The 21682-nt window shown below is 47.3% G+C and overlaps 1 protein-coding gene across 8 annotated transcripts in view; it reads right to left on the bottom strand.

Moving 5' to 3' along the window:
- The window catches only part of Cux1 (cut like homeobox 1), a 331747-nt gene that overhangs the window by 101386 nt on the left and 208679 nt on the right, over positions 1–21682 (bottom strand). For all 8 annotated transcript variants that reach the window (XM_051161265.1, XM_051161266.1, XM_051161260.1 and 5 more), the window contains exon 8: positions 19222–19288. In XM_051161265.1, the coding sequence (XP_051017222.1) occupies positions 19222–19288 (67 nt within the window). The remainder of the gene's footprint in view (positions 1–19221; positions 19289–21682) is intronic.

Genomic DNA, 21682 nt, shown 5'->3' with positions numbered 1-21682 from the left:
TCACTGTGAGTACACTCATGGCTTTCCTGAACTCAGAGGAGAGTGACAACACTGCTCTGCTGTGGGGATACCCAGACCTAGAGAGGCTATCGTTCCCAGAAGCAATAGGAGGTGGTGAGGGAACAAGGCTTGCCCCAAAGTATACATTATTATTAATACATTTCTGTTACAGGCACTGCTATCTCCCAGTCTGGCCTTGAACTTAGTATGCAACTGAAGATAACCATGGAACTCTAATCCTCCTGCCTCCACCTCCTGAGTGCTGAGCTAACAAGAGTGTGCCATAACATCCAGTTTATGTGGTGCTGGGGACAGAGCCCAGTGATTGGTGTATGCTGAGCAAGCGCACCATATGAGTTACAGTGTCTAACCCCAGCCCCTCTCCACAGATAATCACTTTAAAAGACCATGCATAAGCCTGTTCTTAGTTTTTAGAAGGAAAACTCCCTACCCCCTTTCTCTAAGTGAAAGAGAATACAACTGTTACAACTAGATTACTTTGGGCAGCCCCCTGCTAGGGTGGCAGGCATGCTAGGGCATCCTGTGTACCGCTCGCTGAGAACTTGAGTGTAGTCCTGAGCTCTGTGGGAAGGACAGCCTGGACCAACAAAGTGGGTCCCACCTTCAAGCTCGGCTCCACCAGGTTTTAGTGAACCACCCCGTGCTGCTCAGTTCTGGTCAACAAGACACAAACTAGAGCCTCCTGGGAAAAGGCAAGCCTGTGGGGCATTTTCTTGATTAATGGTTGATTGGGAGGGTCCAGCCCACTGTGGAGGGTGTCCCCTCTCCCTCAGGTGATCTTGGAAATGTAAGGCAAACAAACCCTTTGGGTAGTGTTTCATCACAGCACGAGAGAAGCAAACCAGGACACACCCTCTCAAACATGCAGCTGCACCTCACTTGCCAACAAAACCAAGCTACCAGATCACCTGTCCTTAGTAAGTACACTGGAAATGCCCCCCACCCCCGCCCCAAGCCACTTGGCTACTTTATCAGGACAGAGGTGAACTGTCTATAGCATAGTTTCCTCCCTCCCTCTTCAGACAAGAGTACTTCAATACAGCCTTTCCTGGCTTAGTTCTCATCACTGCAGTCCCAGGCGTGCAAGAATTCTCCAGTCTTAGCCTTTCACATTGCAAGTGTGCAGTCACCTTATCTTTGCGTTGCTTTGGGACAGGGTCTCATGTGGCCCATGCTGTCCTCAAACTGTAATCCTCCTGACTCTGCTTCCGGAGTGCTGGGATTACAGATGTGTGCCATCATGCCTGGCTACTCTTTCCAAGTTCCTGACGACCGTGAGATTGACATTTGTCTAGAATCTTTCATGTTTCCAAGGCTGTAACCCTGCACAGACTGTTTGCTCAGCACCATTTATTATAAAGACCACCCCGTCCGCTCACCTTTTTGTGAACTGACAACACAGCACCCTCTGTCTATTAACCTGCACTGTTTTATGCTCTTCCCTGACTTCAAGTACGGGGTCATTTCATCAGAGCCTAGAATATATATAGTTCATTCAGTTGTTTCCCTGCACATCATTTCAGGGTATTCTCCGGGCTAACATACCATTTTTATGACGAACTTCAAAGGACACGCTCAAGGTTGATGGAAAGGAAATTATACCCATGCCAGACACCATGTATTTCCTTTCGCACAAATCTCCTGAGTGCTACCACCATCCGGCCTAGCGCCAGGCTGCTGCATATCTCATCGTCTTAGCCATCAGTGACGCCAGAAAGACAGTGTGCTCAGTCCTCCATGTCCTCACATTCCACTTTTGCAGATTGCATGTCTGTATTAACCTCATGTGTATCTCAAGTTTGGTCTTCATTTGATAAGCAATACAGTGTGAAACTACTTATAGGGCATGCACCAGATTATCTGTTAAAAGTCACATATGTGGATTTGGAGAATGTTCTATGCACATGCTACAGGATTTACCTTAGTTAATTGTTTTTTATACATTTATTTTCTGTCTGTCTGTAGTGTATGTCAAAGTCAGAGGAAAAATGCAGGAGTCTGTTCTCTCTCACTGTGTGGAGTACAGGGACCAAACTCAGGTCACCAGGCTCGACAACAAGCACCTTTACTGGCTGAGTTATCTCACCAGCCCCTAATTGTTATTATTATCATTTTGCCATTTTAAAAAATTTCTGAGACACTTAGGACAGGGCCTGAGTCCTAGTTCAGAAAGAACAAGTTGGTCAGGGGTGGATGGAGTCTGGCTCTGAGGAAGGGCAGGGTTGGGAAGTGGCTTGTGCTGGACAAGGTTTGGGAGCACTCTGGAGAAAAGCCTCTGCTGTACCTGTGAGGGACTGTGGCCATTTGTTAACTGAGGTAGGCAGAATATGAGCAAAACTGGGCTGGAGTCCTGACTGAATGAAAAAGAGAAAGCAAGCAGCAGCGTTCACCTCTCGCTGCTTCCTGAGGATGCGATGTGACCAAGTGTGTCACACTTGTGCTGCCTGCCATGCCTTCCCCACCAAGTGTGAGCCTAAGTAACCCTTCCTCCTGAAGGTGCCTTGCTCAGATATTTTGTCACAACAACAAGAAAATGAATAAGAATGTGGAAGGCAGATGTCAATCAGGAGGCGGGGTGGGTTTGAGTCACAGTAAGGAGTCAGCTGGGCAGACATGTAAGGTGGCCTGGACAACTCGGTGGCAGCCTTTCTACAGCCTTTCACAGTCCTCTAAGCCCTTAGCGACTCCTTTGGTACCCTTGTAGTGCCCTCACTTCTTTACCTAGGAAAGCTCACTGGAAGACTGCTTGGTTGGTAACGTGCTTGCCTTGCATGCATGAGGACCTGAGTTAGATCCCCAAAACCCACATAAAAAAGGCTGCACATGGCACCTTTAATTCCAGTGATGGAGACCCAGAGACAGGCAGATCATGGACTTACTGTCCATCTAGCTAGGGGAATTGGCAAGCTCCAGGAAAAAGGGAGAGCCTGTCTCCAACAAAACAAAACAAAACAAAACAACCCCAAAGGTGGTTAAAATCTGGTCTTGTACATTTGTGTGATACACCTCCCGCCCTCACTCTCCCTCTCCGTCTCTCTCTCTCTCTCTCTCTCTCTCACACACACACACACACACACACACACACACACACACACACACACGGAGAACCATACTGGCATATATTTCTATAACATTCCATACTAGATGAAGGCTAGTTTTACTCTAGCTTGACACTTAAGCTATAGCCATCGGAGGGGAGGCTACCTCAACTGAGAGACTGCTTCTGCTAGTCTGGCTATAAACAAGCCTGGAGGACGGACATTTTCTTTACTGTGATGTGGTAGGGCTTAATCCATTGTGGTGATGCTGTCCCTGAGCTGGCGGTCCTGGGTGCTACAAGATGGGGTGGGGGTGGGGTGGGGGTGGGGTGGGGGGGGGGGGGGGGGCTGAGAAAGCCATGAGGAGCAAGCTGGTAGGCAGCACTCCTACACGGCCTCTGCATCAGCCCCCACCTTGGTTTCCCTCAGCGGCCCGTGGATATATACGCCAAATCAACCCTTCCTCCCCAAGTTGCTTTTGCTCACGGTGTTTCATCACAGCAACAGCAACCCTAACTAAGACAACAGCGAGGGAATCTGCCTGGTGCTAACTCACCAACTATTTCATAAGTCACCATATTGCTGCTTTTTGGCTTTAAATATATACGTTTTGGTTTTGTTAATAAAATACACATCCCTTACTTTATTATGACTTTTTAATAAAAGATAGGTATTGATTTCTTTAAGTACCTCTTAAGCATTTATGTAGCTAATGAAATGGATTTTCTCCTCTGACCCGCTAATATGGTAAACTACACCGGCTGTCACTTGTTCCCCATTTTGGCTGTGGTGTATCAGATATTTAATGAGCTATCAGGTCTGTTTGCTAATACTTTATTTAGTATTTTTATATAAATATTTACACATGGGCATGGCCTTTGGTTTCTTTTGTCATCTTGAGTGAATGAAGATATAAAAACATTTTCTTAGGGCTGGAGAGCTGGCTCAGTACCTGCTGTCAACTTTGACAACCAAAGTTCCATCCCCAGGACCCACACAGTGGAAAGTGAGAACTGACTCTCAAATGTTGTCCTCTGACCCCCTCTTACACACACTGGCATGTATGCAGTACAAACATGAAATAAGCAAAAACTTAATTTTTATCACATTAGTTTGTGTATGTACATGCAAGAGGACAACTGTGGGAGGGAGGGAGGATCTGTGGGGCTGAGCTCAGGTCATCCAGCTGGCAGAAGGTTCTGAGCTATCTTGCTGTGTCACGAGAATCATTTATGAAGCCCACCCTCCTCTCTGAAGACAAGGGGCCATCTCACAGGTCAGATAATAGACACAGGGCTAGAACACCAATATCCATGGGTGCCTACTTAGGCTCTTGCCTATGTCCTGGCTCCTTAGCAGCCTCTCACCATTGTGGGCCTTTTCTATTCCCTCAACCTGCGTCCCCTTAACTGTACAGTTCCTCAGCCTAGCAGCCGCTGCCACCGCTACCCTGGAGTCTGATGTCTGAGAGGCTGCCGAGCTGGATGGATGGTTATAGAGCACTGCAGGGACTCACACGCTCCTACTTTCCCATCAGTTTTTATTTACCTTTTGCTGTTAGACCACGGGGTATCACGGAGCACAGGCTGGCCTTGAACTTGACCCTCAGTTCCTAATCCCCCTGCCTTTATACTCCAAATGCTGGGATATGTTCCACCATGCCTATGTGTCTACAATCACAAGTTTGACCAGACTTCTCCAATGCGAACAACCCTTTGCTTTGGTAAGGCTGTTGCTAGCCCAGTCTCAGCACTCTCACTGTGCTGTCTGCAGCTGCCCATGCAGTACCGTCCTTAACATGTGGCACTAACCTGGGGGTCAACAGGTGCAGGCCGAGCTTGAGAGAATTCCTGTGGCTGCAGGCCTGGTGCTTCCTGCCTTAGCATTTTCTGCACTGCAGAGGAGGCCTCTATCTTGGTCTACAGCCAGGTGAGGGCAGAGCAGTGACACCCATTTGAGGGCACAGCGAGCCATGGGGTCTATGGTGAGCACTGCTCTTACTCCGGGATGCAAGGGCCTCTAATTACCTCCTTCTCCCCTAAGTACTATGCTGGCGTAGGAACTGTTAAGAACAGGGTGGGTAGCAGAAGCTAAGAATAAAAAACAAAACAACAACAACAAAAATCAACCTTACAGCTGAATACTGGTTATCATTCTCGGGCCCCTGCCACCTTGTCCTGACCCCACACCTCAGCCACACCAAGTCCACTCCTTTTTTTAAAAAAAAAAAATTATTTATTTTTATGAATGAGTGCTCTGCCTGCATGCACACCTGCACGCTGGAAGAGGGCATCCGGTCACATTATAGATGGTTGTGAGCCACCACGTGGTTGCTGGGAATTGAACTCAGGACATCTAGAAGAGCAGACAGGGCTCTTAGCCACTGAGCCATCTCTCCAATTCCCCAAGTCCACGTCTTGCCTCCTTCTCCCAGCCTCCTTCTATAGGAGTCTAAAAAATTCCATGCTCAGTTCACCTGTGACTTGGTTTCCTCCACAGCTCCCACACCCTTTCAATGCCCTGCCCTTAAGTTATATGCTGGTGTTCTTCACCCTAGGTGAAGGGCTGGGAAGTGAAACTGCACACCAGTCTGGAAGGCTGCAGAACATTTGTAGGAAAAGACAAATCTTTCCTCTTCCCCTAGCCGGCACCGAGAGTCTGCATCGGGGCATCACATAAGTGGCTTTTTTTAGGGTAACTTGAGAATGAATTATTCAGAGGTTCCTATTCTACTTGTGAAGTATCAGACAGTTTGGCTGGGGCCAGACTTGCTGGCCCCACGCAGACCATCCCTTCCCTTCATTCTGACCTCATCGGATTTGGCCTCCCATCTTTAAGGATGCCCTTCATCCTGTCTAATCACTAAAATACCACAGAGGAAGTCCACAATACTCCGATGGAAGGAAAAAAATAGAAAGGTTAATTGCAATATAAAGTTTTCCCTTGGAGTCTAGCAAACAGTAAATCGGGGCACTGTAGCAATTCTGTGCTCTTAAGAAAACACCCAAACAATAAAGTATCACAAGGAGGGAAACGGCCTATTAAATGATACAGCTTTTTATACAAACCTGAGTCTTTAAAAAGCCATCTCCCCCTTTAACTCCCAGACTCCACTCTCACGGCCTTGTTATTTCAGGGTCTTTTCTTACAGCTACTTTAAATACTAAGTAGAGGTAGGTATGATGAGAGCAGTAAGTAAGACAACACAACTTCCTGGCTTGCTTACAAGATTCGTTTAGAAGGGATGTGTACATGTCTCTGTCTACCTGTATATGGATACTGAGAACGGCATCCGTGTGTGTGTGTGTGTGTGTGTGTGTGTGTGTGTGTGTGTCTGTGTTTATCCTTATTCCCTTTTTAGAGAAAGCACTTTTAAAGTTTTAATCATTTTAAAAATTTTATTTAATTAACTTATTCAGATTATATCTAAATTGTTTCCCCCTCATTTGTATCCTCCCATTCCTCCCTCCCTCCTGCTTTCACCCTATTCTCCTCCCCTAGGTCAATGACCAAGAGGGATCTCCTCCCCCCACCATATGGCCATAGGCTATCAAGTCTCATCTTGGTAGTCTGCGTATTCTTTCTCTGAGTGCCACTAGGCCTCCCCACCAAGGGGAAGTGGTCAAATATGGGGCACCAGAGTTCATGTCAGAGTCAGTTCCCGCCCTCTGCACAACTGTGGAGAATGTCCTGTCCATTGGCTAGATCTGACTAGGGGTTCAATGTTTACTGCATGTATTGTCATTGGTTGGTGCAGTAGTTTGAGCAGACCACCTTGGGTTCAAATCCGCGTGTCATGATGTTCCTCTTGGAGGTTTCTAGGATCCTCTGGATCCTTCTATTTCCCTATTTTCCCATACTTCTCTTACCTAGAGTCCCAATAGGAAGTCCTCGCATCTATTAATTGTCATTTATCACAGTGTGTGTGCATGCACATGCCATGCCACATCATACATGTGGCGGCCAGAAGAAAACGTTCAGGAGTCAGTTCTCTCCTTCCACTTTTACTTGGGTTCTGGGATTGAATGCAGGTTGTCAGGCTTGTGTGGCAAGTGCTTTTTCTTTTCTTTCTTTCTTTTTTTTTTTTTTTTTTTTGAGACAGGGTTTCTCTGTGTAGTCTTGGCTGCCCTGGACTCGCTTTGTAGATCAAGTTGGCCTTGAACTCACATCGATATCGATCTGCCTGCCTCTGCCTCCCTCAGTGCTGGGATTGAAGGTGTGCGCCACCATGCGTGGCTATGGTAAGTGCTTTTAACTGCTGAGCCATCCCACCACTTTCTCTTTTAAAATTTAAATTTTTATCAACACACACACACACACACACACAGCAGGGGGGGGGAGGTTTCTCTATGTAATCCTAACTATCCTGGAACTCATTCTGTAGACCAGTTGGCCTCAGACTCAGAGATCTGCCTGCCTCTGCCTACAGAGTACCGGGATTAATGGCGTGCACCCCCATGCCCCACCTTGGGAAAATAATCTTAATTGGTGAGCCATACTCTCCGACTGGATAACTTTGGTTGACATAATCTCTACTAGAACAGGATCACTGTCAAGCCATTGGCTTTATAGGCTTTGTTTTAAAAAAAAATTTATTATTATTATTGTTGTTGTTGTTGTTGTTATTACATTGTATGAGGCTGCAGTGTGCACGTGCCAAGGCGTGCACGTGGAGGTTAGAGCAGAATGCTTTCCTCCCATCTCTAGATGGGCTCTGGGGATCAGGTCATCAGGCCTGCAGGGCAAGCACCTTTACCTGCTGGACCTCTTGCCAGTCCCTGGCTTATGCTTATGCTGTACAATGTCACTGTGGTTCTGGACAGGAAATTGAATTCAGTCATTTTTTTCAAAAGACATTTAAAAGAGGACCCTGAATACCTAGACGACATATTTGTGAGTTTAGGAAGAAAGAAAAAAAAGTGGAGTGTTGGAAATACTACAATGAGAAGAGCATCAGCCAGTGTCCTGGGATCTACAACACAGATTTCATACAAGGGTTCGAGGAGTTATCATCAGATGATCTTTCTGATAAACAGAAGACAACTGTTGGAAAACGGCTTGTGTAATCCAGCATCTGCGGCCAAGGCCAGCATCTACTATCTAGCTTGCTGACTCTAGCCTGGGCTACACAATACTTTGTGGGGGGGTGGGGGTGGTGAGAGGAGTGGGGGCAGGGAATGGAAAATCAAATCCAAATAACTTATGAGAATTCACAGGTTCAGAATGTTCTAGAAAAGATGGATCTCCCTGCAGAAGGAGGGTTAAGGTAATGTGGTATAATTTGCTGCTATTTGGACATAGCATGATTACAGTGCTGTGTGGTATGGTAGAACACAGACACCACTTCTGAGGTTTCAGACGGGCCCACTCAAAGTGAGCCTTGGTAAGAGACCTAACGTCAGCCCTGAGGAGGCCTGGACATTCAGATGGGGAGTTAACCCAGCAACTCTTTCTGAAACACAGCAGGAAGTTATCAAGAGTCATTCTCAGCTACACAGAAAGTTAGGGTCCAGCCTGGGTTACATGAGAACCTGTTTCAAAACACAATAACACCCTTTCCTGTTGTCACAAAAATTTTTAAAAAGTCACTACCTATAGGTAATATAGCGGCCAAGCAATTCACCTTAGCAAACAGGTGGCTAGAGATGAGGTCAGCAAAGCTTCATTTTTTTTTTCCTTTGTTAAAGACAAAACAAATTCCCATATGCCAATTGAAAATGAAATGAATGGTCTACAATTAGGACATAATTAAATTATAATAATGAGGTATATGTTCTATCTACAGAAAAAAAATCACATTTCAAAATGCTAGTAGAGACACTCTGATTTTGCAGGAGCCACCATCTGACGGTGGGAACAGCACTAAGAAACAAGGAATGAAGACAGGTGTGAAAGAGAGACTGACATGGATTAGACAGGAGGGCAGCAGAGAGTCAAGAAGGACCTTGGTTTCTGGAATGAAGAGAAAATAATGCATCTCTAGTGGGAGGGGACACAATCCGTAAACAGAAGGAAACTTGCCTGCAGGGAGGATATTTGTGCCTGTGGTACAAATATCTACCGAGGAGAAGAGAAGAGGCGTCCTTTCCTGGGTACCACCCAGCTAATGTTGCTTTGTAAGACATACACACTGTAAACATTCTATCTGTCCGTTTGCCTTTCACCTACCAATTCCCCTGCGCAGAGATGCACCTGTTGCCTGTCTATTCCCTCACCCCATTTACATTCACCCGTCCATCACTCCTTCATCTCTCCAACCTATCTACCTATATAGGCTTTTGTGTCGCTTTGTAAGAACTATATATTCAGCTCTGTCTGTCTTTAAATTGTAAGAAGTTCGCCCATGTCTATCCACCCATTCATTGTCTCATGCACCCACCGCCTCTCTGCACTCATTTCCCCCACCTGTCCACCGTCCTCCCTCCCAGCTATCCATCCACTCTAACATTTTGTTATGGCTTTGTAAGAAATATATATTAGCCATTTTCTACTTATACATTGTAAATGTGTTATCCATCCTTACACCGCTCTTCCACCCTCCACCTCTAGAAAGCTTTCAACATCCCATAGGTTTTCTGCTTCGGGCACCATCCTTTAAAAGGCCTCTTCCATCCCCTTATATAAATCCCCACCTAAACTCTCCCTTAGTGTTTTCAAGATTTCTTTTACATTTACATATTTAAGATGTCCAGGCTTTAATTGGTATAGAGTGCAGCCCTGGCTTATTATCTAGATACTCAGCCATTTGTTCTGCTTGTTGAAGATTCCACCCTTCTCCAACTTATTTAAACTTGAACAATTTTTATATACAACTTGTTCTTCCTGATTTTGAAAACTTAAAAAATATAGAAAGCTGAGGGAAAAATAACAATCAGCCATATGGCCCAAACCAGAATTAGCCACCGAATACGAATGGTCCCCTTTCCATTGTTAGCGACCAATTCTGGACTTCTGATTCCATTTGGGCTTTTCATAGGCACTGGAGAGTCTCCAGTCTGCTGTGTATTCTGTAAACCTTGCAGATCGTAAAGCTTTTTTAAGGGTGGAAAGATCACAGAAATATATCCAAGTAAGAACAGTCACAGTTTAAAAAAAAGTGAAAAGGTAAAAATACACACACTCTGAAAAAATTGAGACTATGGCCTGCTTCGTGCTCCAGGCTGTTTGGAGAACAATCCAAAAACTACAGAGTTTTAATTTTCCCTTCCAACTCCTTAGGGTTAGCTTTCTGGAGATAGGAGGCCACCAGTGTGGTTGTTGGGGGGTTAATTCTCACTGTGTTGAGTGGCCCCAAGTCCTCACTCTGCTCATCCGAGCATTAAATCTGTAGGCTCAGGAGAGCAATGCGGCTGGCTGCGAGAGCGATGCCATAGCGTTCAGCATTAAAAATTCATTCTGCAGGCTCGCTTCTGAACTGGCGGTCTGGTGGGGGAAATATGAGACACCCCACTGTCTTTCTGGCAAATGGAGACATTCCTCAACATCCAGCACCTTAGGAAGAGAATGAAAGGGCAAACAAGCCGTGAAGGAAAACAATGAGCTCAATTATCTGGCTCTGCGCTGGCTTTCCTATAGGAAACATTTCATTCTGCTTTCTGAAAGTTTCTTAAGTGAGCGCTGGAGATGGCCCTGTCAGATAAGTGTTTGCCTTGCAAGCACAAGGGCTGAGTTTGCTGGCATGTGGGTGGGAGATGGAGACAGGTGGATTCCTGGGGCTTGTTGGTGAGCTCCAGGCCGCTTAGAGACCTTGTCTCAAAAAACCAATGTGGATGACTGCTGAGGAGCAACTGAGGTAGTCCTATCCCTCCACATGCATGCTAGGCATACATGCACGCATGAACACACATGCATAAACACACACTGCAGTCACTCATGGTGAGCTAGCAAGGGCCCATACACTGAATGTGTTTTTCACACTTTAAAACATGGGCCCTGCACAAAGGTGGCATTTCTACACTAAATTATAGTTACTATGGGGTTACTGACTGTATTAGTTTGCAAGGAAAGGGTTAATTTCATCTCACAGCTTATAGTTCATTATGAAGGGAAGTTAGGGCAGGATCTCAAGGCGGAACTGAAGCAGAAACCACTGAGGAATACCGCTTACTGGCTCACTCGGCCTGCTGCTTCCTTATGCAACTGCCTGTCCTGGGGTGACAGCATTCATGAAGCAAATGGCTTTTGAGACAGGGTCTCTCTATGTAGCCCTAGCTATCCTGGAACTCGCTATGTAGACCAAGTTGGCCTTGAACCCACAGGGCTCCATCGGCCTCTGTCTTTGGAGTGCTGGGATTAAAGATGTACACAGCTCTTGAGTGGTCTGAACTTGAAACTATTGGTCCCAGTAGTACCAGCACCTAAGTGTCAACTAATTCAGGTTTGGGGAGATGGCTCAGTTGGTAAAGAGCTTGCTGTTCAAATGTGAAGACTGAGTTAAATACCCAGGATCCATGAGAAGAAAAAGCTGGTACACACTTGTATTTCCGGCTCAGGCAGGCAGACAGAGGCTGATCCTGCAGACGTGCTGGCCAGACAGCCCAGCTTACTTGGAGAGTTCCAGGATAGTAAAAGTCTTTGTCTGAAAAAAGGGAGCAGGGGGAACACCCGAGGAAAGAGACAAGGTGTTTTCTAACCTCTGCATGTGCTAACATATGTGTATCTGCACACACAGACACAGGCTTACACACATACACACACAAACAGACGCACACAGTAATAAGCCAGTGTTTACTGGGTTTGGACATAAGAAGCCAACCTGCTTGTTCTCATCCCACCCCCAGGAGACGGAAACAGGGAAGCCCCTGGAGGCTCACCCACTGCTGAACTTTAGATGTGAGGCAGAACCCTTCCACAAGGATTGGGGTGTTGTGTGAGGTGCAGCGGCTACCAAATGCAGTAATGCCTCTGGAAACAGGACAGCAAGGAAAAGCTGTCCGTGCTCCCCAGGTCTGACCAAACTCTACTCAGGTCCATACCCTCAAAATCCTACAGGATGTGTCTCTGTTTTTAGGGAAATTAATCCAACCAGGATAATTACAGCAACTCACACTGGAAACTGATGAGTCATTAAAAAGATAGAAAACAATTGTATTCTTAAAGTGACAGGGGAGAGAAACCACTGAGGTTTCAGGATACCTTCCTTCGGTCTTTCCAAATTTACTGAGGTATATGCGTAAGAGGGTCGCAGCTAGCCTTGGCTACATAGAGTTCAGAACCAGCCTGAGCTACAGAAGGAGATGCTTCCCCACCCCACAAAAAAGCTGGATGTGTGATGTACGTGTAAGTCTTTAATCCCAGCATTTTGAAGGCAGAGGCCGGGTCGGGTGGAACTTCACGAGTTCAAGACCTGATTTACACAGTGAATTCCAGGCTAGCCAAGGTGACTCAGTGAGACCCTGTCTCAAAGTACCACTGATAAACAAACAAAGAAACAAACAAATAGAGGCATGGCATGCTAGAGAGATGGCTCATCAGTTTAAAAGTACTGGTTGCTCTTCCAAGAGACCCAGGCTCAGTTCCTAGTGGACACATGGCAGCAAACAACTGTTTGTGGCTCTTGTTGCAGAGGATTTGATGCCCCTTACTGGCCTCCTCAGACACTAGGATGCAGCAGCACTTCACTTAGAGCTGAGCGGAGTTGGCAGAAGCCAGGCCCCACCCATGCAGCTAACACAGAACGGGCTTGCTCACCAACTGCCACAAGAGCAAACGTGGTGACATTTGATAATCTACCATGTAATAGTCCAGAAACATCTGTACACAGGCTGCTGCCACCTCTGCTGATCAGCATGCCAGTCACCCTTTGCATGGGACAGTCCTGCTGGGAGCCTCTGGCTCCTTCAATTCCTGCCTCCTTGCTGGAGGACAGAGGACTCCATGCCTGCAAATTGGAGTTTGAGCTCTCTGAGCAGCCATCTAGTGACTAACAGGAAGTCTTGTCTTCTCCAGAGCATGCTGCAGGGAGAGTGCGATACATGCTTGTCACACACAGTACGAAGAACATCCTTTGAAATGAACCCAAGCATTTCTTCATCAATGTTGCTTTCGTAATGTCTTAGGAAGGATTTGCATATGTAATACCTTTTCTTGAAAGCAAGCAGAGGTGAGGAATACTACATGCAGAAGCATAAGAAGTGTGACATTTCCTGGTAGGGAAGTCTGGGAGTAACTTAGAGTAACCTTAGCTGTAGAAAGCTTATGTGCACCTTAAGCCTCACTCCTCCCCCTCTTCTCTCCCAGGTGTGAGAGGGGCCTGGATCTGGCACCTTGAATGTATCGGGCATACACTCTATTAATATTTTGCTCTACCCATCTTTCTTCTGAGATTGATTTTTTTAGTGTTCTGAGACAGGATTTTATGTAGCTCAGGCTGGCCTCAAAGCTGCCATGCAGCTCAGGACAACCTTTACCTTGTGATCTCCTTGGCTTCACCTCCCAAGTGCTGGTGATCAAAGCCAGGGCTTCCTCCACTCATGCTGGCTAGGCAAGGACTATACCAAGCGAGCCACAAGCCCAGCTTCTACCCTTAGCTAGAGGGAATGTAGTATTTCACCACAACTTAACCGGGCCTTTCACTGACCTCTCCCTGGTGGTCTGGAAGGTGTTCCACAGCCCTCCTTGTCCAGCCCAGGTCCACTGCGGAGGCAAAACTAAGATGAGAAGCTTAGGGCTGGGCAGAGAGCTTGATGGATAAAAGTGCTTTTCTGCCAAGCCTGGTGACCTGACATCCATCTCTGACCTCCACATGTGCACCATAATAGTGTTCTCCCCGCCCCTCTCTCCCCAACACAAATGAAAACGGGAATTCTTGCATGTTACATAGTGTTTTAGACCCAAGGGAGAGTGAACAGCTGTGCAACACAGGTGGAGAGAGGTGGGCAGCAGTGTGAGTTGTCCAGGCCCCTCTCAGGTTGATGGCCACTGCTTGCTGAAGACAGCTCCAAGGAACAGTGGGAATGGTAAAATCCATGCTGACAGACTTTCTAAGATGCCACATTAAGGTGCTACATCTGTATTTGCTATGGGACATGGGAGAATGGGACTCCAGGGTGACCATTTGAGGAGGAGGTACATTAAAAAAAAAAAAGCAGAAATAATCCATTTATTTAACCCAGCAGTGGTTATAATGTGAGGGCCTGCAATCCGCTCACACAACAACTGTTTGGCAAGCCCCCCTGTGTTCCAACAAATATTAAACTGTGCTTGCCATTTGTCTACGGAATCTTGCATTAATAAACATGAAGAAGAACACTTTACCTCCCACTCTTAGCGATGGGACCAAACAAAGACCAGCTGTACTCATCAATGGGGCCTTGTTCTGTGCATAAAGGCTAATTACATTTTGCTTCAAGCCTACACATGGAAAACTTTGCTGCCACTGTCCCTATCACAGCCAGCCGAGCAGTCCCAGCTGACGCACAGCTGAAATGACTGCAAAAGCAGCAGATAGGGATGGGGGTGGAGGGCTCCAAGTGGACTTGTTGCCTTTGACCTGCACCCCCTTTCCGCCCCACAAGGGTCTTGTGCAGCACAGACTGGCCCTTAACAGCATGGCTGAAGCCGACCTTTAACTGCTCGTTCCTGGCCCCTCCCTCCCAGGGCTGGGATGGGAGGCACGTGCCACCACACCTGCTTCTTGCAGTACTAAAGATGGAACTCTGGACTGGTGGATGCTGGGCAAGCGCCCGGTGAGGGAGGAGGGGATGGCTGGTGGTCTGAAGGATGGACAAGCAGAGTACACCCTACAAACTGCCACAACGTCAGACCAGCACTCCCCAGGAAAGCTGCAGGGTTGCTCCTCCACACACTGCACCACTTCCCACAGCTCCTCTGTAATGTGGCTGCTCTTATGCCCCTTGTACAAGAGAGACAAGAGGCCCTGGAGGTCACAGCCTGCATGGGGAGCAGAGCGGTTGCTCTCCGAGCAGTCCTTTCTCCAAAGCCTACATTCTTCTGTCTCCCAGTCCTTCCCAGGGTCTCTGACAGCACACATTGAAGCATTCTACTGCTGGTTTGTTTTTTGTTTTGTTTTGTTTTAAAGAGCTGCTTAAGACCATCCCAGAACAGATTTTCCCCCAGGTTAGATTCAGCCATAAGAATGAAAATATGCCTGGTCCAAAAAATTACAAGAGGCTGCACCTGAAGCAGAGAGTGAGGCGGCAGTTTCTAAGGTTTAGGTAGAGGGGGGATCCTGCTGAGGAAGGGAGCCCGTTGCTGTCTACCGAGCTCAGAGGTTATCTGGAAGCACCAGACTTTCATCTTGAACTGAGAGGAGAGGGGGATGTGGAGGCAGCTCTTCATTTTATTTAGTTTGAGAGAGGGTCTTGCTGTATAGCTTAGACTGGTCTAGAACTTGCAACCACTCCTCTTGTTCACCCTCCCAAATATGGGGTTTACAGGTGTGTGCCACCACACTTGGTGAGACAGGGTGTCAGGTAGCTCAGGCTGATCTCCGATTCCTCCCACAGGCAGGGATAACATGGAAGTCCTGGCCCTCCTGCTCCCTCTTCTCTGGCTTTAGGTAACAATACAAATGAATCCCAAGCTCCATGAATATGGGGCAAGCAGTGCCTCAACTGGACTACATTCCCAGTCTCCTCTGGCTCTGTGTGTGTGTGTGTGTGTGTGTGTGTGTGTGTGTGTGTTTGTGCGTGCACGCGCGCATGGAGGCCAGAAGGTGTTGTTCCTCAAAAACCATCCATCATCTTATTTTTGGAGACAGGGCCTCTCACTGGATCCTGAAGATCAACTTAATATAAGCTGGGTGGCCTGGGAGCCCCAGGGACCTGCCTGTCTCTACCTCCCCAGCGCTGGGAATACCAAGGCCAGCTTTTATCCAGGCGCTGGGTCTTCAGCTTGCACAGCAAGCACTCCCCAGTCTGAACTGTCTTCCTAGCCCCACTCAGTTCTTTTCTACTCGGAGAAATAAATTTTCAGCCCAGTCTAGCCGAAGTTCAATCTTTCCATATTCATCAACCCACTGTACCTATGGGCATAATTTTCAGGGCCATGGCAGGCCTTCCAAGAGGCCAGTGTGGCCTGGCTCTTTCACAAACCACTTACATGTAGGCGTCGCTCATCTAGTCCCACACCCCCGCCAGGTACGGCAGTACACCCACAGCCCCAGCTCCTTCAGAAGCTGATGAAGGAAGCTCTCTTGAACCTAGGAGTTTGAGGCCAGCCTAAGTAGCACAGTGAAACCCCTTCTCAAAAGAGAGCAAAACGGAGGACTGGGAATACGGCTCAGTGGCTGGAGCACTTGCCATGCAAGCAGGAAGACTGGGACCCAGAGCCCCCGGACCTACTGGAATCCTGGACTGGCATGACAGGCTCCTTGAATCCAGCAGTGGGGGGGGGGGGAGGGGGAGAAGGCAGGATATCCCCAAAGCCAGCTGCTGAGTCAGTGAGCTCTGGGTTCAGGTGAGAGCCCCTGACTCAATATGAGGTGGAGAAGCATTGAGGAAGACACTGACATCAGCCTTGACTTCCACATCCAGGAGCGCACATGGGCACATGTACCCACACACTCGCACACACATGCACAATGAAACGCTCAAAAGACAAGACTGCTAAACCCGTGAACACTGACATCCAAGGTTGTCTTCTGACCTCCAAAAAGTATGCTATCGACTGCACACATAGGAACACAAACACAGAAACAAAAATCCAGTTACTAGGCAGGCATGGTGGTACACACCTTTAATCCAGCACTTAGGAGGTAGAAGCAGGTGGATCTCTGTGAGTTCAAGGTCATCCTGGTCTATACAGTGATCAAATTGCATGGAGAGAAAACATTGCCAGAAAAGGGGACAGGAACCCTGGTCCAGGAGGAGTTCCATCATGGCAACTGTATGGTCTCTGTGGTAGATGTGCTGGGGGTAAGGGAGTCTATGGGGTCTCAAGGGTGAGCAGCATGTGTGTCCTCCTGTGGGATGGCAGCTGCTCTCAGAGGGCCCTGTCTCTGGGATGGAGGAGGTAATCCCAAAGCCACCAATTTCACAAGGAAATGCAAGCACCTTAGACTGAGCTCATGTGGTACCCTCTCTTCAAATCCAACAGGAGAGCATGGAGGGAGGAGGGGCTGGCATGAAGGTCTCCATGAGGTTTAGATATGCCATCAGGCCAGCCAGCCAGGGTCCTACCCAGGACAGCTGGGTCTTTGTGAATAAGGTCTATGTTATCTAGTAAAGTCTCACCCGGGCCCTTAAGGCTCTGGACTAGCAAACAACCCAGAGTAGAGGGTCAAGATGGGCTGGGAAGCTGGCTCAGTCGGTAAAGGCTTGCTGTGTGAGAATGACGGCTAGACTTCAGACTCCCTAGCACCCGTGCGAGCAGCCAGGTGTGGTGGTACATGTTGGTAGTCCCATTCCTGGATTGCCTGTCCCTAAACGGGTCACTGGCCAGCAGCTCATCTGTAGCTCCAGGTTTATTGAGATACTCTGCTCAAAAAAATAAAATTGAGGGCTGGAGTTGATTCCATGGTTAACAGCATTGGCTGCTCTTCCAGAGGATCTGACTTTGATTCCCAGCACCCAGATGGCAGCTCACACCCACCTGTAACTCCTATTCCAGGGATTCTGCTGCTATCCTCTGGCTTCTCAGAGTACCACAGTACACGGTGCACAGACATACACATGGGCAAAACATCCGTATACACAAACAATAAAGTAAAATTTTTTTTTGTTTTTTTGAGACAGGGTTTCTCTGTGTAGCCTTGGCCATCCTAGACTCACTTTGTAGACGAGGCTGGCCTCGAACTCACAGCGATCCGCCTGCCTCTGCCTCCCGAGTGCTGGGATTAAAGGTGTGCGCCACCACGCCCGGCTTGTAAATTTTTATAAAAGGCAGAGTGTGATTAAGGGAAGCCAATGTCTGGCTTCTATGGGCACACATTAAAGTGCACACATGAACACATATCTACACTCAAAGGACAAGGATGGTTGGGCTAAGGGCCGTAAGTCTGGGCTCTCATGACAGGGTGGGAGCAGCTCAGATGTGACCCTCTACTGATACCATTGTAACAATATGTGACAAGGACCTGTGTCCCTGGGCCCTGAGGCTGCACTGCTGGAAGACCACAAGAGGCTTCTCCAATGGGAAAAAGCCATGAAAACTTCAGCCTTCCATGGCCTGTCTGGTTGTTAGCCACAGTTAGCAGACTGTGGCCTCCGCACAACTGAGGCTAATATCAGTTCCTCCTCTCCGCCTGTCTGCAAGGAGGGGTCTGGTAGGGAGTGTTCCTGTCACAGGTCGCTTTGATGTCTGATGCCACCCTGACAATGGTCACGTAGACAGAAAGATTCATTGGCTCGGCCTCTTCCCTATGTGTCCCCACACAGGGAGACCTGCACAGAGCTGTATGGCTCAGTGACAAGAACTAAGGTAGCTTCATGGGGCTGTGTGTATTCTTCAGGATTTCCACAGCAGAGTTCCATCAATTTAGGAAAAAAGTAGAGCCCATGGCTGTACATGCTAAACAGGCAAGTGCTTGCTTGCTATATGAGTCTGAAGATGGGAGTTTGACCTCTTGGACCCAAATTTTAAAAAAATCCAGGTTCAATTTCCAGGACTCACATGGTGACTGACTCGCTGGTCACCTGTAACCCCAGCTTCAGAGGATCTCATGCCCTCTTTGGCTGGCACAGGCACCACACACACACACACTCAATATACAAAACATATATACAGGCAAAACACCCAAACCCGTAAGATAAAAAACATCAAAAAAATAAAAAGAGCCAGATGTGGTGCACATCTGTAATCCCAGGACTCCTACAGTGAGACAAGAGGTGGAGACCAGAGGCTCACAGACCAGCTAGTCTAGAGTATACAGCAGGGCAGGATCAAGGAGAAAGGCCGTGCCTTAGCAAGGACTGACTCTCCACAGGTGTCCTGACTCGTACATGTGCTCTGTGGTATGCACACTCGTTTACACACACACACAATTAAAAAAAAAAAGCAGTGACTGGACTTCTCTGTAACCAGGAACAGCAGTTTCAGTGGGCATGGATGTGATGCAGGGGACTTATTGGAGTGACACTGTATCTTGGCAGCATGACAGGAGGGTGAATGCCTCCCAAGCCCATCTTCTGTGGATTAGCAACAGCAAGGTCCAACCGACCGAGTGCAAAAGAACAGAGGATGACATCACACAGGCACTTACTTTGCAGTAGTTTCTTCATCATATTTGGTTTTCAGGTCAAATAATTCTGTTCGAGTTTTTTCCAGGGCTAAAAGGCAAGGACAGAAACCATGATATAAGACACCAACTTTGTTTGTTTTAAGACAGGGCCCACGGTAGCCCAGGTTAGCCTTGAACTCATTATTTAGCCACAGATGGCATTGGCCTACTGCCCTCTCTGGCTCTACCTACCCAGTGCTCAGATCACAGGTGTGTGCCACCACCATGCCTGCTTTGTGAGATGCTGGGGATCAAATCCAGGGATTTCTCGGCGATGGATGAGCACTCTAATGATTGAGCTATATCCCCGCCCCTCCAGGTTGCCTTTTCAAAGATGGGGCATAGCCTAGGTTGGCCTTGAATTCTGGATCTCCCCGGGTACAACTCCACAGTGATGGGATTACAGGCGTGTGCCATCAAACCCAGCTAGGACACCAGTTACTTAAAGGAAAAGGGGAAAAGTACACAAAGATGAGAGACACACACAGAATGGAGAAGAAAATTTCCCCTCACTCTGCCATATCTCTGAAGTGCCTCCCGCAACAGAGAACCATGTCCATAGTTTGCTGCATAGGTTTCCAGCTTTCAAATGTCTTTTATCATCAAACCCATTTCAACACACACCTGCAAACACAGTTGCAGACTTCATAACTGCATTAGTCACAGACCAAGCATATGATCAGGGTCACATATGATTTCAATGGACTGGAAAAATTCCTAGCACCCAGGGGTAACATGGCCACCTTACCATCTTAGTGCAACACGTGATTTGTGCCTATGGTAGTGCTGCAGTGTGAAAGCTAGGTAAAAGCATGTGTGTGGTAACTGATCATGGCGATAAACAATTCCGCTACTAGTTTATGTATTTCCTATATGACACTCCAAAAGGTTTTGTGTGCAAATATGCTCATCTCTCTGTGTGCATGTGTGTGTATCCCAAAAGACAAACTTGAGTGTTGTTCTTTTGACACCATCTATCTTCTCTTCCTTTCTTTTTTTTCCTTCCTTCCTTCTCTTTCTTTCTTTCTGGAAATACAGTCTCTCATTGGCCTGGAACTCACTGAGTGGGCAGGCCAGTGAGCTCCAGGACCCACCTGTCTCCACCTCCCTGTGATGGAATTATAGGCATGCTCCACACATGGCTGTTTGCATAAGCTCTAGAGGTTGAACTCAGATCTTATGGTTGTGTGCCACGGATCTGAGAGACCTCCTCAGCTCCTATTATACTTCCAATCATTATTTTAAGATACTTCCACTTCTTAAAAAAGTTTATTGTGGGCTGGGGAGAGGGGATGGTTTGGAGGTTAAGCTCTTGCAGAAGACCCAAGTTTGGCTCACAGCACTCACGTTGTGCAATTCACAATTGCCTATAATGCCCTCCAATGGGTTCTGATACCTCTACAGCCACCCGCACTCTTGTATACACACACACACACACACACACACACACACACACACACACACACACACACACGAAAAACCCAAAAGCTTATTTTAAAATTGTATGCTCTGTGGAAGAAGCAGAAACCTCATCTATGGACTGTCACTTTCACTTACTGGCTGAACTGAAGAGCAAGGCATAGTGGTGCATGGCTGTCACCTCAGCACTGAGGAGGCTGAAGCAGGAGGATGAGTTCCAGGACAGCTTGGCTACTCTCACTGAGTGGCTGGTCTGCTCCAGTCTTTATATTAGCATTCTCATGTTCACATCACCATGGCAAACTGTCTCATGGCACATTTCTCAGGATGAATCACCATCTTTGTCTGTCTTTGTCTCTCTGTCTCTGTCTCTCTGTCTCTGTCTCTGTCTCTCTCTGTGTGTGTATGGATATGGATATAAAATGGGATGATAACAATATTTTCTGAGGTTCCCTCTTTTCCCTTAGTGGTCTGGAATGGAAGTCTCTCCATGTCAGGACACAGGCATCTCTCACTGATTTATCTGCAAGTCTCTGACTGTTAAAAACTATTAGCACTTTCCCTAGGTGATGTACATTGCTTCTGAGGGCTGCCTGCTCCTCCCTCACTGTTTTACCGGACTGCTTCTTCATTGTCTAGAATTTGTAAGTTCTATATTTATATAGAAAGCAGCGTGCAGACGTATGTACACACACATGTATGTGTAATGTGAAGACTGAACCAAAGGCTTTACCCATGCTAGGCAGGTGCTCTCCAGATGAAGCACACTGGGAGCCCCTCGCTGGGGGACTCTAGGGAAGAGCTCTACTCCTGAGCCCTTCCCTGACAGAGTCTACATTCGTAGCTTGGCGGTTGCAATTTTTGGACATTTATTCATTTGACTGTTAAACTGGTTGTGACTATTTTTTGTCCCTCTAACATTTGTGTTCTCAGTTGGATCATGATGTCTCCTCATTTTTCTCCCCGCATTTAAAGATACTGTGGTGCTGCTTCCTTCTCAGAAAAAGAAACAAAAAAAGAAAGG

Source organism: Acomys russatus, chromosome 19, assembly GCF_903995435.1.
Source record: "Acomys russatus chromosome 19, mAcoRus1.1, whole genome shotgun sequence".
Taxonomy (NCBI): domain Eukaryota; kingdom Metazoa; phylum Chordata; class Mammalia; order Rodentia; family Muridae; genus Acomys; species Acomys russatus.
The sequence above is the reverse complement of the archived record's forward strand: the minus strand, read 5'-3'. Positions and strand labels throughout refer to the sequence as shown.